Source organism: Cavia porcellus, unplaced genomic scaffold (genome assembly GCF_034190915.1).
Source record: "Cavia porcellus strain 051 isolate PalLab524CR breed Dunkin Hartley unplaced genomic scaffold, mCavPor4.1 scaffold_29, whole genome shotgun sequence".
In the NCBI taxonomy this organism is placed as follows: Eukaryota; Metazoa; Chordata; class Mammalia; order Rodentia; family Caviidae; genus Cavia; species Cavia porcellus.
This window is the reverse complement of record NW_026947512.1, coordinates 14,458,188-14,471,645: the sequence shown is the minus strand read 5'-3', so window position 1 is coordinate 14,471,645 and position 13,458 is coordinate 14,458,188. Positions and strand designations below refer to the sequence as shown.

The following is a 13,458-nucleotide window of genomic DNA, read 5'->3' as shown; positions in this document are numbered from 1 at the left end:
ATCTCAGGTATTTGGTCATAGTAATAGAAAACATATTAACACAACTGTCAGCTGAGAATATAGTCAGAGAAAATGTCCTTCATAAACAGACAATACTCAAGCAATTACATGCTGAAAGAATTTTACACCTGCAAATCTCTACAGTGAGAAATAGGAAAGGAGCTTATTCAGGAAGGAAGGAAGGGAGGGAGGAAGGGAGGAAGGGAAGAAAATAGGAAGGGAGGGAAGGGGAGAGAGGGAAGGGGAGAGAGGGAAGGGGAGGGAGGATGGGAGAGAAGGGGAAAGGAAGGACATGTATCAAAGAAACACATTTCAAGCAGAAAGCCAAGAAATAGGTAGATTTTAGACATTGATATGAAAATTTGTTAATTCTAAATGATTAAATTTGTTCTGAGTATTTCCTCTCAATCAACATGCTGGTATTTCTTAAACAACTACCAAGATGGGTAGCTATAGAAACTTGTAGGGTTCATTATGCCAGACCTGTTTATACCAAGAAAAAAGGCTTAAAATTCTAAAAGTGCTGGTCATCAAAAGTGAGCTAGCTCACTTTTCTTCAAAAGGAAAAAAACCTACAAAGTTTCACATTAGTTATTAAGAACTGTATATGGGTTTCTGGTACAAGAGGATAACAATTTGGTCAGGATTCATATTTCTGGTTGAACTCATTCAAGTACTCTGAATCTAAGATTAAAGAATAAAAATTTAGATTTATTATATTATATATATAAATAATATGTAACATATATCATAGTTTAATGGATATTAGCTACATGTAGTATTTTAAACATACCTACATCCTCATCAATACTCACATACTTTTAACTATCATGTTTCTAAGCCAATTCAGTTCTTTCCATAAGAGTGTAGGTTATCATGAGGTTTTTGGTGATTGGATTATAATAGAATGAGAATAATAAGGGAAAGGAAATGGTTGGCATCCTAAAAGCAACAAATTATTCTGAGCTGAAATCAGGCCAATGGAGCGGGATTAGAGTGAAGTGGGTGTGTGTGAGGTAACTGGTAGGACTTAGCAATGATTAGGTGAGGAGCACATGAGAAAAGGAGGCACCAACAATAAGGGTCGCATCTCTTTTGACCCAGTAGGTCAACAGGTAGGGCTGAACTGTTTAGGTGTGCACTGTGCAAAATATATACATTTATTCACTATTATCTTTTACTTTTGGAAGCAGTATGGTAGGAAAAAATAATAAGTAGAGAAGTTAAGAAATAAGTTCTGGTGCACTTTTAGAGTGAAATAATATAAAATCATTAGGATGAACTTATTGGCTCAAATGACTTCAAAGATACTTTAATATAAACAAATAAGATAGACTTCTATTTTCAGTAATACAGTGGGTCAGCTATCCAAAGAGTCTCACAAAAAAAAGAGTGTCAAAAAAAAAGTGGACTAAAATGAAATTGAATGCATGGCTGAGTTGGATAAAAAAAACTCAGGAAAATTCTCTGAGGCCATAAAAACAAACAGAAGCAGGATTCCAAAGAGGTATAAACCAGCTCTGCTCTGGGGTATCACTAAATCCAGCAACTCTGTTTTTCAAAGGTCACACAGAAAAATTTTGAATAGGCCTCATATTCTCCACGGTACCCAGAAACACCTTGAAAGAAATGAAAAGTATTGCCTCCCTAAAATTAGACACTGTGTCAATATGTCCACATCATGGTAGCTCCTGGTTAGAAGGGGATCCATTTACCTGAGAAACCTAGCTTCCCCTGGGACACCACACTGCACTGGGCCCCAGCGCATACTGTGTGATCCAAAAAGCAAGGCAAGAATTTATTTTAAAATAATTCTTAGTTGGTAGTGCCTCCTGATGATTAGCCAAAACAAACATAATGAGAAATGTAAAAACATAAAAGGGCCTGAGAGAAAAATTTAGATTAGAAAGCAAGAAACAAAATTTGACCCAAGGAGAGTTGTCAGCACAGCAAGGGAAGAGAAGCATCAGACTTCCAGACAGCTGAAAGGAATTTGCTTTGAACACAGAATTTCATAATTAGCAAGTCTATCTCTCAAAAACAAGTGTGATATAAAGATATTTCCAAACACACAACAATTTACAGTCCAAAGTTTACACCAAAGTAACATTTAAAGGGTAACGTTCAGAGAGCAGAAAAACAACCTTAAGAGGCAAGCATAATGTGAAGAAATAGTGAGCAAGGAAGTGGTGCTGTTAAATTTAAACTAAAAAAAGGAATTCTATATTGTAGGAATTTAAAATAGAATAGGAAACAAACACTGGAAACCAATGGCATATTAGTGGGTGAGAATAGTGTTACACTATGCTAAGGGCTTGTGCTGTTTAAAGAGAAGTAAAAATAGCAGCTTCAGACTTTGATAAAGAACTGTGTTGACCAAAGGGAAAAGACTGCATGATGTCACATATAGGTGGAATTTCAAAACAGCAAAAATGAAATAAAACAAAACAAAATCCCTCAAATGCACAGGAGGAGAAAGTACGAAAGCACACAAAGTTGCAGTAATGAATACACTGAGATATGAAGTGTAAGGACCGTAGAGAAAAATACTGTACTGCATGATGAGCATTTTCCCAGTCTGTATCTTTTAGGCACTTTTGTCACACAAGGGTAACTAAGTGAAATGATGGATATATTCATTTGCTTCCCTGCAGTAACTACTTTCATTTAGAGCATGAATTTTTTAAAAATATTTTTTTTAATTTTTTTTTTTTATTTTATCGGTGCCAGGGATTGAACTCATGACCACCTGCTTGCAAGGCAGGTGCTTATGCCGCTGAGCTAAATCTCCAGCCCCTTAGAGCACGAATTTTAAGATATTATATTGTATGCCTCATAAAAATTAGAATTTTGTTAAAACACCATAGCTATGCAATACAGGGATAAATATAAAGAATATGATTTTCAAACTAGAAGAGAACAAAAATTAAACAAGAATAAAACTTTCAACTAATTTATGGTAACTGGTTTACAAGGTTGACCAAAATATTTCTTTCTATTGTTCTAGTTTTCCCTTTGCAAAAAAGAACTTCTATCAATTCTGTCAATACTACCCTAACAGGACAGCCACAGCACTATGTTTAGAAAAAAATGCTAGAAAAAAGAAATGAGGAAATAAATAAAACGGTCATGATTTACAGTGATATTTACAGACAAAGCCTAAAAATACCCAAAATTCCTAGGAAAATTAGTAAAAGAGTTCAACAAAATTATAGGATGTAATCAATTTATACCATAAATTTTTAGACATAATCAAAAATAAATGTAATTCACAAACTATATGACAGCAAAAACACTAGGATCCTTAAGTCTGTATGTACAAAAAATGTGAAAAACTACAGAAAACTCTAAAATTTTTAGGTAGACATTAAAAGAGATATTAAAACATACCATGTTCATAGAAGATATCATTCTTCATGCTCTGAATCATACACAGTATTTATGCATTGTGTTAATATCCTAACATTTATTTTGGTGGAGCCTGACAACTTAATTCTAGAATTATAGCAGGATAAATTACCAAGTAGAAGAGGTAACTTTAAGGTGGAGGTCTAGGCTTTCCACATTCCCAGATATCTTAGATACCTACAGTAAATAATGCAGTAATATAGAATAAATGCAGAGAATAAATAATGCAAATAGGCCAATGAGATAGTAGACAGAAAACCCAAGAAGAATACGGACACTGTCCACTTGACAGGGATGGTACTGTACAACAGAGAGAAGATGGCTGGTTCATGTCACGGTGCCGAGCATCTGCAAAGTATATGACAAAAGGCAGATTTGTATTGCAGGCCACAAATAAAAATCACATTTAGGAAAATTGAAAACCTATGGAAAACATTTACATGTTTTCTGTGAAAGCAAAACTATGTAATGTTTACAGGAAAACAAAGGATCATATCTTTATAAATTTGCAATTGGGAAGAATTTCTTGAATATGACAAAATTATGCATAATCAAAGAAAAGAGTAATAAATGTCACTACACAGAACTTAAAGTTATTTTTATCAATACTCAGCAGAAGAAGAATAAAAAGACAAGCTCCAAAGTGGGGAACATGGCAACATTTAGTATCATTATTTCCTAAAAATGTGTAAAAGATACATCAATAGGAAAAAATAGAAAAATAGCAAGAAGACTCAAAAAGACTTTGTGCAGAAGTGGAAACATATAATACAAAATATGTATTAATCAGTTGACAAAAATGTAGTCACAGTCTTGCAAGAACTGAACCCTGCATTTACGCACAGGAGTAATAGTTCAATACTCCCTAATTCAGTGTTCATGGTAACAATGGCTCTATAAAATGCAACCAAAGCAAATAGTAAGTCAACTATATAAGGTAGACAGGATAAGTGATAAAATACTATATTTTTATTAAACATGAAGTGAGTATAAACTATGTATAAGATTTATGTTGTATGGATATATAGGTATGCACATACTTATATATACACAAGCATATGTATTTACACTAATATAAAACAAATAAAAATATTTTGCAATAGAAACTATTCACAATAAAAATATTTCACAATAAAAATTAAAAAGCAAGAGTCACAGATTCAAACAGAACATATATCTACTATTGAAGTACACATAAAAACAAGTATATATGTGTGTGTGTGTGTGTGTGTGTGTGTGTGCTTATACATATAAATTATCTCTGAAAACAGAGGAAAGTAAGAGTATGAAAACTTATGTTCTGCTATATTCCTGAATGTTTTAATACAGGCATGAAGTACTTGAACATTTCCATTTCTCATTCACCAAGAAATATAGAATCAGGCCAAGCTTCGGGTCCTGGACAACCATATGAGTGGTAACAACACTCACATATGAAGGAATAAGAGCCCCACAAACTGGGGACCATGAGTGGACATGGCAGTCATTTCTCCATTCTTTCATTGGTGAACTAAATCTTTATTGGAGCTCGTTATTACTAGGTGCTAAAGAGACAGCTTGGGAGGCACTGCGGAGTTATGACTGTAGAGTTGGTAGATGGGCAGTTGTTAGGGGCTCCTGTGTGGAATGGATTCTCCCTCACTCCTCAGAGGCTCTTAGATCAATTCCCATCCACACTGCAGAATGAAGGATTGTGGATAATGGAAACCGAACACTCCGGAGAAGGGGCAATGCAAAATATTCTTTGTAGAACAATTACTTCAAATTCTTGCTTCTCAAATATTAACAGTGGCAGAAAAGGTACAATGGAATCACCACTTATCAATTGATTTGGGAAGGGCTTGGTCTATTTGGTGAATGGTGCATACATGTGTACTGTGTTTGAAGAAAAGTTTTTCTACTTTTCAGTCTTATTGTTGGGAAAATTTTTTGCATAATCAAATATCTCACATGACATTTATAGTTTCTACCACCTGATATTACATAATTGCTTTATCTTCTCTTTTCTGGGTTCTTATTATTTTATTATAGTTTTTAACTGAAAATAAAATACAGTTCCCCAGTTCATTTAGAGGGCCTTAATTCCAGTATGACTTTACCATCCATTGTGTGATTTTAGTCAGTTAATCAGGGAGCTCTCTGAGTCTCGCTTTTCTCACTGTGAAATGGGGGTAGTTGTGTCTACTTGGACTGCCCCCAAAGAGTTATGAAATTAAAATCACATAGAGTACCAATGGGCTTCTGTTAACTCTTTAGCATAGTATAATAGTGTGAAGATTTAATAGTCATTACATTATCACATAGATGATGAATACAAACAATTGTTTAAAAGACAGTGATGCTTATTTTTCAACTGCAAATGGTCAATGCAAGATTGCTTTAAAAGAATCACATGTGCCTTTTTCATAACTGCAAAAAATTTTATATGTTATTTTCAGAAACAGAAATAAGAACAACACCGAATATGGTCACACTGCGCTGAAGACGGAGCGTTTCTCACAGGGCGCTATGGATGCATTCCTGGTATGAGATCCTCATTTCTGTAGACTTCACAATCTTTGGCACAGTTAACCACCACTGCTTTCGCCATCTCTTCATCCTCAAGTATAGTATTACCAATAGTAGAGATTGCATATTGAAGGCTTGAGATGTCAACATCCTTCTAATTATAAGTATGTGATTACAGATTTATGCATTTTCATCTTGGTTCTATTTCCCCGCAGGAATTGTTCAGCTTCAATTTACTACACTTACTTTATGGAAGAAATGTTTGGGAAAAAAGGAAGTGAGGGTCTTGAAAAAGCACATTAGCTGTTTTTGATTTATAAAATCACAATAGGGACTTCGTTTATTAGTGTGGGTAGAGACACTTCCTCTTTTATTAGGTTTTAAAATGCATAATATAGCATGTGTGTAAAAAACGCAGCAAAAGCCAACAAGAGAAACTGACTCCTACTTCTTTCCCAGTGACCGCAGCACAAGCAGATAAATATATAATAGAAATTCAATACGTCGAAGGTCCTTCCATAACTTGGTGACAACAATATGGCTGTGCATGCACACTGTGTTTAGGACACAACTTAGATTCAGAAATAAAGAAAGCAACGAGAAAAGAAAAAAGTATGCTGAGTTCTGGGAGAAATCATGAGGTTTCCTAGTACATGCACTTAATTTCATCTTTTTATTTCCTGTTTCTTATATTACTTTGAAAAGGGTTCCAAAAATTTTAACAGAACATACAAATAAGTGCTAAACAACAATTTGGAGATTAAAAATTAGTCTTCTTCATCACAAATGCATCAAATCAAATTCATCACATATAATGACTTAAAATAATGATAAGCAAATTGTAGTCACTTTGATTAAATAGGTCAAACACTTAGGCTTCAGTTATAGTTGTCTCTCAACAACACAATAACTTTAAAAACTGCTGCAGAGTGGTGTCATTTTGCTTCCTCACTTATCTAAAATATTAAAGCTCAGAGTATTAGCTTAGGTTGTGTCAACCCCAAGACACGTACTCTATTCAGATTACCAAGGAGCTCATTTTATGCGCACAGTCCTAGATATTGTTCAGTCCATTTGAACACACACTACTATGGTCATTCCTTTTTCCTAAAACTCTTTCCAATTCAAACTTTTACCACACCAGCCTCTCTCCGTTTCCCTCCTGCCTATTTACACATGCAAGTGCTTTTCTCTGTCCATCCTAGTGGATGTTATTCTCCTCCAAAATACTATCCCTAGCCCTCCTCACTCTTTTCTTCCAATGTTGACTACCTCTACTATACAATCATCTTTTGGTGTCTAATCCTCTATTGCAGATCTCTATGCTGGGTTCATTATCTCTATCTTCCAATGGCACGTGTACATTGATGTATTTATTCATAAGTGATCATGTTGACCCCTCACATATTTTCTGATACAGCTGGAGCATCTCTAATCTAAAATCTTGCAAACAGAAAGTGCTCCAAACTCTGAAACAGTTGAGGTGTGGAACTTCTGGATTTATCATATTAGGATGCTCAGCAGGTAAATTCTACATAAAGATTCCAAAATCAGAAGTACTTCTGGTCCCAGCCATTAGGGATATGGGGTATTCAACCTGCATTCATCTCAGTGATTAGTAATATCACTCTCCCTGTCACTCAGCTATGAAGTCTGGATATGTAACTATCATCCACGTCCATTTGATTCTGCCTTATAAGACATCCTTAAGTCCACTCTCTCATCACCTCTTCCTCAACACAAGGCTCCTCATGTCACATTTCCCTAACAGGCTACCAGAACTATCTTCTAAGTGGTCTCCTACCGGATGGTCCAGTTTGTCTCAACTTAGCTCTTCTATTGACCTTACAAACAATGAATGTCTTGCAGAGGCAGGACTAAATCCATGAAACCTGCCTATTCTAGACAAGAAATAAGGGACATTCTCCAGGAAAGGGATGTTTAAACAGAGACCATGAAATCTTGGCTTGAGTAGAACAAGGAAAACAGGGAGGAAAAAAATTGGATGAATCAGTGGGTTTCAGGGCTAGATGAAATCCACAATCATCATTAGAATGTGGTGCACAAACCACACAATAGCTGAATTACAAGGATGGGAGGTGTTCCTGCTATGCTGTGGGATTTAATGCAATAAGAACTCTCAGCCAATGTTAGAGGTAGCCTGTTTCGTGGGTTGGTTGACAGATTTTAGATTTTGAGAATGAAACACATAGAAAACTGGATATGTGAAAACAAGAACCAGCCTCTAGATGCTAATCTGAATGCAGAGGTTGATGTAAGGGTGGTCTTTTATTACTGATAAAATCTGAATACAAGCAAAGATTTAACACACTTCATTTGTACTAAGGTGGTATGTTGTTCAGTTTATAAATCTGATTTTCATAACTAGCAGAAATATGGGCAAAAATTGCTTTCATAGAAATTTATTTTAAGAGACAGATACTTAAAACTTTTTAACTGTACATTTAGAATTAACCAATGTGCTTTTCTAAAGGATTTTCTGTTGTGGTTTACGTTGCTATCATCTGTCTATCAGATAATCCAGAATGTAAAACCCATTAAGACATATACTTTTTCTTACACGCTGCTGTAATATATATCCAAAAGAACACACGGCCACATAGAAAACAAAACAAATGCTGTGCATATGAGCATGGTGCCAGGGGTAGAACCTAGAGCCCTACACAAGGTAAACATGCACTCTACTACATCTCCGGCAATAAATATTTCTAATCAACACATAGTCGTGGAACATTTGAGTAGAACTAGACAATAAATCAAAAAGGCAATCAGAAGTGGTAGAAGAACTGTGAAGAAACTCATCTTGTTCAAACTAGTGTTAAAAAAGGCGCGGCACTGTGATGATTAACTGTTGACTAGTTTGAGGGCTTCCTGGGGAAGAATAAAGCACACTTCAGGGTATGTCTGGGTGGGTACTGGAGGTGTGACTCTGGGGATATTATCTGGCCCCTGGCCCCTTCCTTTCAAGCGCCCTTCTCCTCTATGGTACTATTTCCAGGCTACTAGGAAATGAGCAATGTGACTCTGCCATTTCTTCTGCCCTGATGTTTTCACCATGGAGCCGATCAACCAGAGCCTGAAACTTCTGAAACCATGAGCCAAGTCTAATCTCTTTTCTCTTAAAATGTTAATGCCAGACATTTTGTCCTGGCCACTAAAAGCTAATTAATGCATTAGCTTTATTTACAAATAATACATTACTTACTTATAATACACATGAAACAAAAAGTAAATTATTATCCTTGCAACACAAGGATTTTATTTAATATATAGAGAAGTGTAAAATTGCTGATATCTGAATTTCATAATAATAGGTTAAATGATCTTTTGGGAAATAATTTAAAATTTAAGGAGATAATTATCCATTTAATATGACTGGGCAACCCTATCTGTTCTATGTGTCAAATACTAAACAAACCCCAAGTACTCTGATCACTGACTCTTCAGAAATGATCCTCAAACACATCATTTATCGCTGGGCATCTTTCGTGTAGAAGCATAGTTTCTAAACTCCAAACAGATTACCAAATATAATTTCACTGTTTATTTCTATAAAATGACAAAGATTCAGTCATTAAAAAGATAACCTCAGCCAGACGTGGTGGTGCATGCCTATAATCCCAGTACTCAGAAGGCTGAGTCAAGGAAATTGTCATGAGTTCAAGATCAGTCTAGTCTAAATAGTGAGGTTAAGGGCACCCTGCACTACATAGTGAGACACAAAAAACAAAAACAAAAACAAGCAAACAAAACAAAAAGACCCTCAAAACTTGGCCTATGAAAATACAAGTTCATAAAATAAACCATATAATGTGCATATCAATGTGCATAACATTTTGCATAACGTTTGTTATCTTTTGGGTGTAAACATTTGTTTTATTTTGGATGTGCAATCCAGCAAACTGCTTGATTTCTTTTTGAGTAAATTCTAGAACTAAGTATTCTTTCTCACAAGACACAAGTGAATGTTCCAGAGGGTGAAAAAAAATCAAGATTCAGTTTTATTCATCACTAACAACAAAATGAGTTTACAAGTTCCTATGGTACATAACTACAGGACTACGGATTTTGGTCAAAAGTCTTTTTAGGAGTCAGTATGTTTTCTACCAGCAGTGCTACATTTGAAAATGACAATCACTTTGATTTATGAACCTCAACAGAGTTCTGTTTCAATCTTCATGATTATCTTACATGATTAAATAGTTTTTTCCCATCTAAAAAAAGCTGTGCTTATGTTTAATCCAATTGTAACATGACTCATTCATTGTAAATCATCATTAATGACACTTAAATAAACTATAAAAATCAGAGCCTATACACAGAGGATGGAGCCAACCTCTAGAGTGCTAGTTGGCCTCAGACTCAAGCCATGTCAGCCTCTAGGAGAGTTTCTGAAAGAGCAGGAACTTTCCCAGAGCGTGGCACGATACAGATCTGATCTTCAGATGAGATGGAACATTCCAGAGCTGAAATGTTTTGAGTAGTAAAGGCTTTGATATAACTGTAAGTTTCAATGACTTCAAACAGCAGGGCTTTTAGTAGATTTTTCCCTCTTTAAAAAAAAAATCATGTTTTTAGTATCTTCTGAAATGTTTCATTCCTGTTTATCTCAGGAACGTAGGACATGTCAATGAGATGATATTTATAAAGGTTGTAAGCTTTGGAAGAAAGGTGTTAAATATCTAGAGGTATTAGTGTATCCTATAAAAAACAGCAAATAATGTTCTGAGATTTTAAAAAAACATCCCTGTGCTTTTGTCCTTTGGGTACAATGTTTTGACAAGCTAAACAAATACTAGATTTGAACTGAGATCATAAGTATAGTCAAAACTGAAGAGAATATCTAATGTACTATAACATAAAACCCAGGAATTTAATATCTTTAGAAGTAGGAGCTACTTTAATTGCTATCTAGCGTATTTACCGTCATGCAATAAAAAGCAACAATAATAGGAACATTATCTATAGCACAGCCTGTTTAACAAATTGCTAGCCTCTCACAGCTCTGTGACTCATGATTAAACCCAATCGGGTCTCGTTTGTAATGTTAGAACAATCCCTTTCAAATCCATGTGTAGTTTTAAAAATGCCTTCGACCTTTCCGTAGCAGAGGAAGGAAAACAAAATATCTCTTTGAACTTTACCTTGAACAATGAACTGTTCCATGTTTTCTTTGAAAGGCTGCATGTGCTCTTCAGAGGAAACCTGGTACACTTTTCCCGCTTCGGTCTCACAGGCTGCAATGAGACAGGCACATTGTTCAGTGTCATGCTGCGAGTGGAGCCTTAAAGCAATTTTACAAACGTATTAGCTAATGTTAGAAAATCTCGCTAACCACCTGAACTGACATATGTGGCACATATATTTTGGAAGCATGAGAAGTCTACAGTCAAGGTTTCCTTTTAGCAAATGGTGAAAAACAATTGTTCACAATCTATATAGCTTTCTCACTTCCAAATTGGTCACTTGACAAACCTCTGAACTTCAGGCTCTTCATCTATAAAATGGGTGTGCTACTAGAACTCCCAGTCCAAGGATGCGAATAAAATTGAAAATAGATATATAATATCAGAGTGCTTAGTACTTAGTATGGCCATCATATGGAACTGACTTCTAACACAAGTTTATCTCTAAATCCCAAATTTCTGAAAAATAACAAAAACCAATAATGCTGGTAATATTAGAATAACAACCAATAATTATAATGCATTTATTGTCTGCCAAGAGCTTTGTATTTCTTAGTATCTATAATTTAACACTTAGAATATGCCACTAAGAGGCATTATTACCCTCACAGCTAAGAAAGGTAAGGTTCAAATAAATCACTAATTTTTTCAAAGGTCCATGTACACTATAGAAACAGAGTGATAGCTAAAATCTTTATCTGATATCCAAGTTAATGTTCCTAGCATGTCTGTGACATCATAAATATTTTAAGTAACCTACAGATCCAATTTGTGCTAATTCAGAACATCTTTATAAAATTTTCTGAAGCAATGTCTGTCATCATGGTGATAGCAAGAAACCTAATTCAGAAAAGAAAGAACACAAAATTGAAAAGTACAGTACATATTTGAGGCGGGGCATGGCGAAACAAGTGTGTAACCCCAGCACTCTTGAAGACTGAGGCAGGAGGCCAGGCCAACTCATTGACTTAGAGATACCCTATCAATAAGCAAACAAAAGTCCAGGAATTGGGGCACGGGTTGCAGCTCCCTACAAAGGCCCTGGGTTCAAATCCTAATACTTAAAAAATATATATATATACATTTGAAACCAAAACTGGTCAGACCCATATTTGACTCAAGAAAATGTACTCAGTTTGTGCAGACTAAATGCAAATGCTTAAGGTAAGGCTGCCAATTCCACAAGACTTCGTACTTAAGTTCTGTAACTCGTTTTCTTTTCTTTGTAAAACTGTGTTTTCCTCCTACCCACCCAGCCCAACATCATTAAGTTGTCTAAGCAGGGGAGTGTGGGAGGGCTGCATGGTTTACACACATTTTCTCCTTCCAAGGTAAGAGAAAGTTTGGCTTAGTAAAATCTAAGGCCATGCACATTTAAAGCTCTCCTTCCCAGGCACTATCTTGTGCCTCAGAAGCCAGAGATTGCCCAATCCATACCCTCAGCTCAGCTATCTTATTACCCTAGACATGCTTTACACTTCTGCCCATGTCAAATCCTATTTTCAACACAGGACTGTCACTACCTTCACTAAACACTCACCACCACTGTTTCCTTTGTTGGTACTACTACCCAACCTAAAAAACTCAGGCCAAAACAGGAGAGTTGTGCTTGAGTCACTTTCTTTACTCCAAAATTCTTGCACTGTTAAACATTTCTTCAATTGGCCTAGTTCACTCAATTCTTGGTCTATTGTGGCACCAACACACTCATCCTTCCACCTGGGCTGCCGTAAACACTCACCTGGGCTTCCCAGCTCCAATTATAAAGACCTATGGTGGTCCTCATAGCTCGGAAAGCTATCCAGGCAAGACTGGACAAATTGCCTAAAGCTTTTCAGTAACTTCTGCAATCTCTGTTATCCTTTTTTATTAAAGGAACAAGAACACTTTCAATGTCTGCAATATGAACTACTATGCTTTCTACAATGTAGTTGTTAACAAGTATTCAAAGCACTTATTTATCTGTGATAATTTGTGCAGACAAATGCAAACTGTCATCTCCATACCCTTGCTCATGCCACTGTCTATGCTTAAAATAATTTTTTACCCTCACCTTTACACTGCCAATTCCCATTATATGTGTAAAACTTAACTCAGATTTTACTGTCCCTGAGAGACATCCCTGACCACCCTGTGCCCTCTGCTTTCCCCCATAGCTGTCACCTGCCCCCAGACAGACCTGGGCATCTCTCCTCTGTGATCCCACTGCACCCTGTATGCACAGAGTTAATCAATTCCTTATGGAGCAATTTTATGTGCTGAGGACAGTTTCTAAGTGCTTTCCATGTACTGTCCCATTCAATCCTCGTAAAACTCCTTGGAAGTACATTATTAA

The 13,458-nt window shown here is 35.9% G+C and overlaps 1 protein-coding gene across 2 annotated transcripts in view; it reads right to left on the bottom strand.

Moving 5' to 3' along the window:
* Positions 1-13,458, bottom strand: part of Fmn2 (formin 2) — a 308,299-nt gene that overhangs the window by 72,930 nt on the left and 221,911 nt on the right. For both annotated transcript variants that reach the window (XM_063240263.1, XM_063240264.1), the window contains one exon: positions 11,082-11,174. In XM_063240263.1, the coding sequence (XP_063096333.1) occupies positions 11,082-11,174 (93 nt within the window). The remainder of the gene's footprint in view (positions 1-11,081; positions 11,175-13,458) is intronic.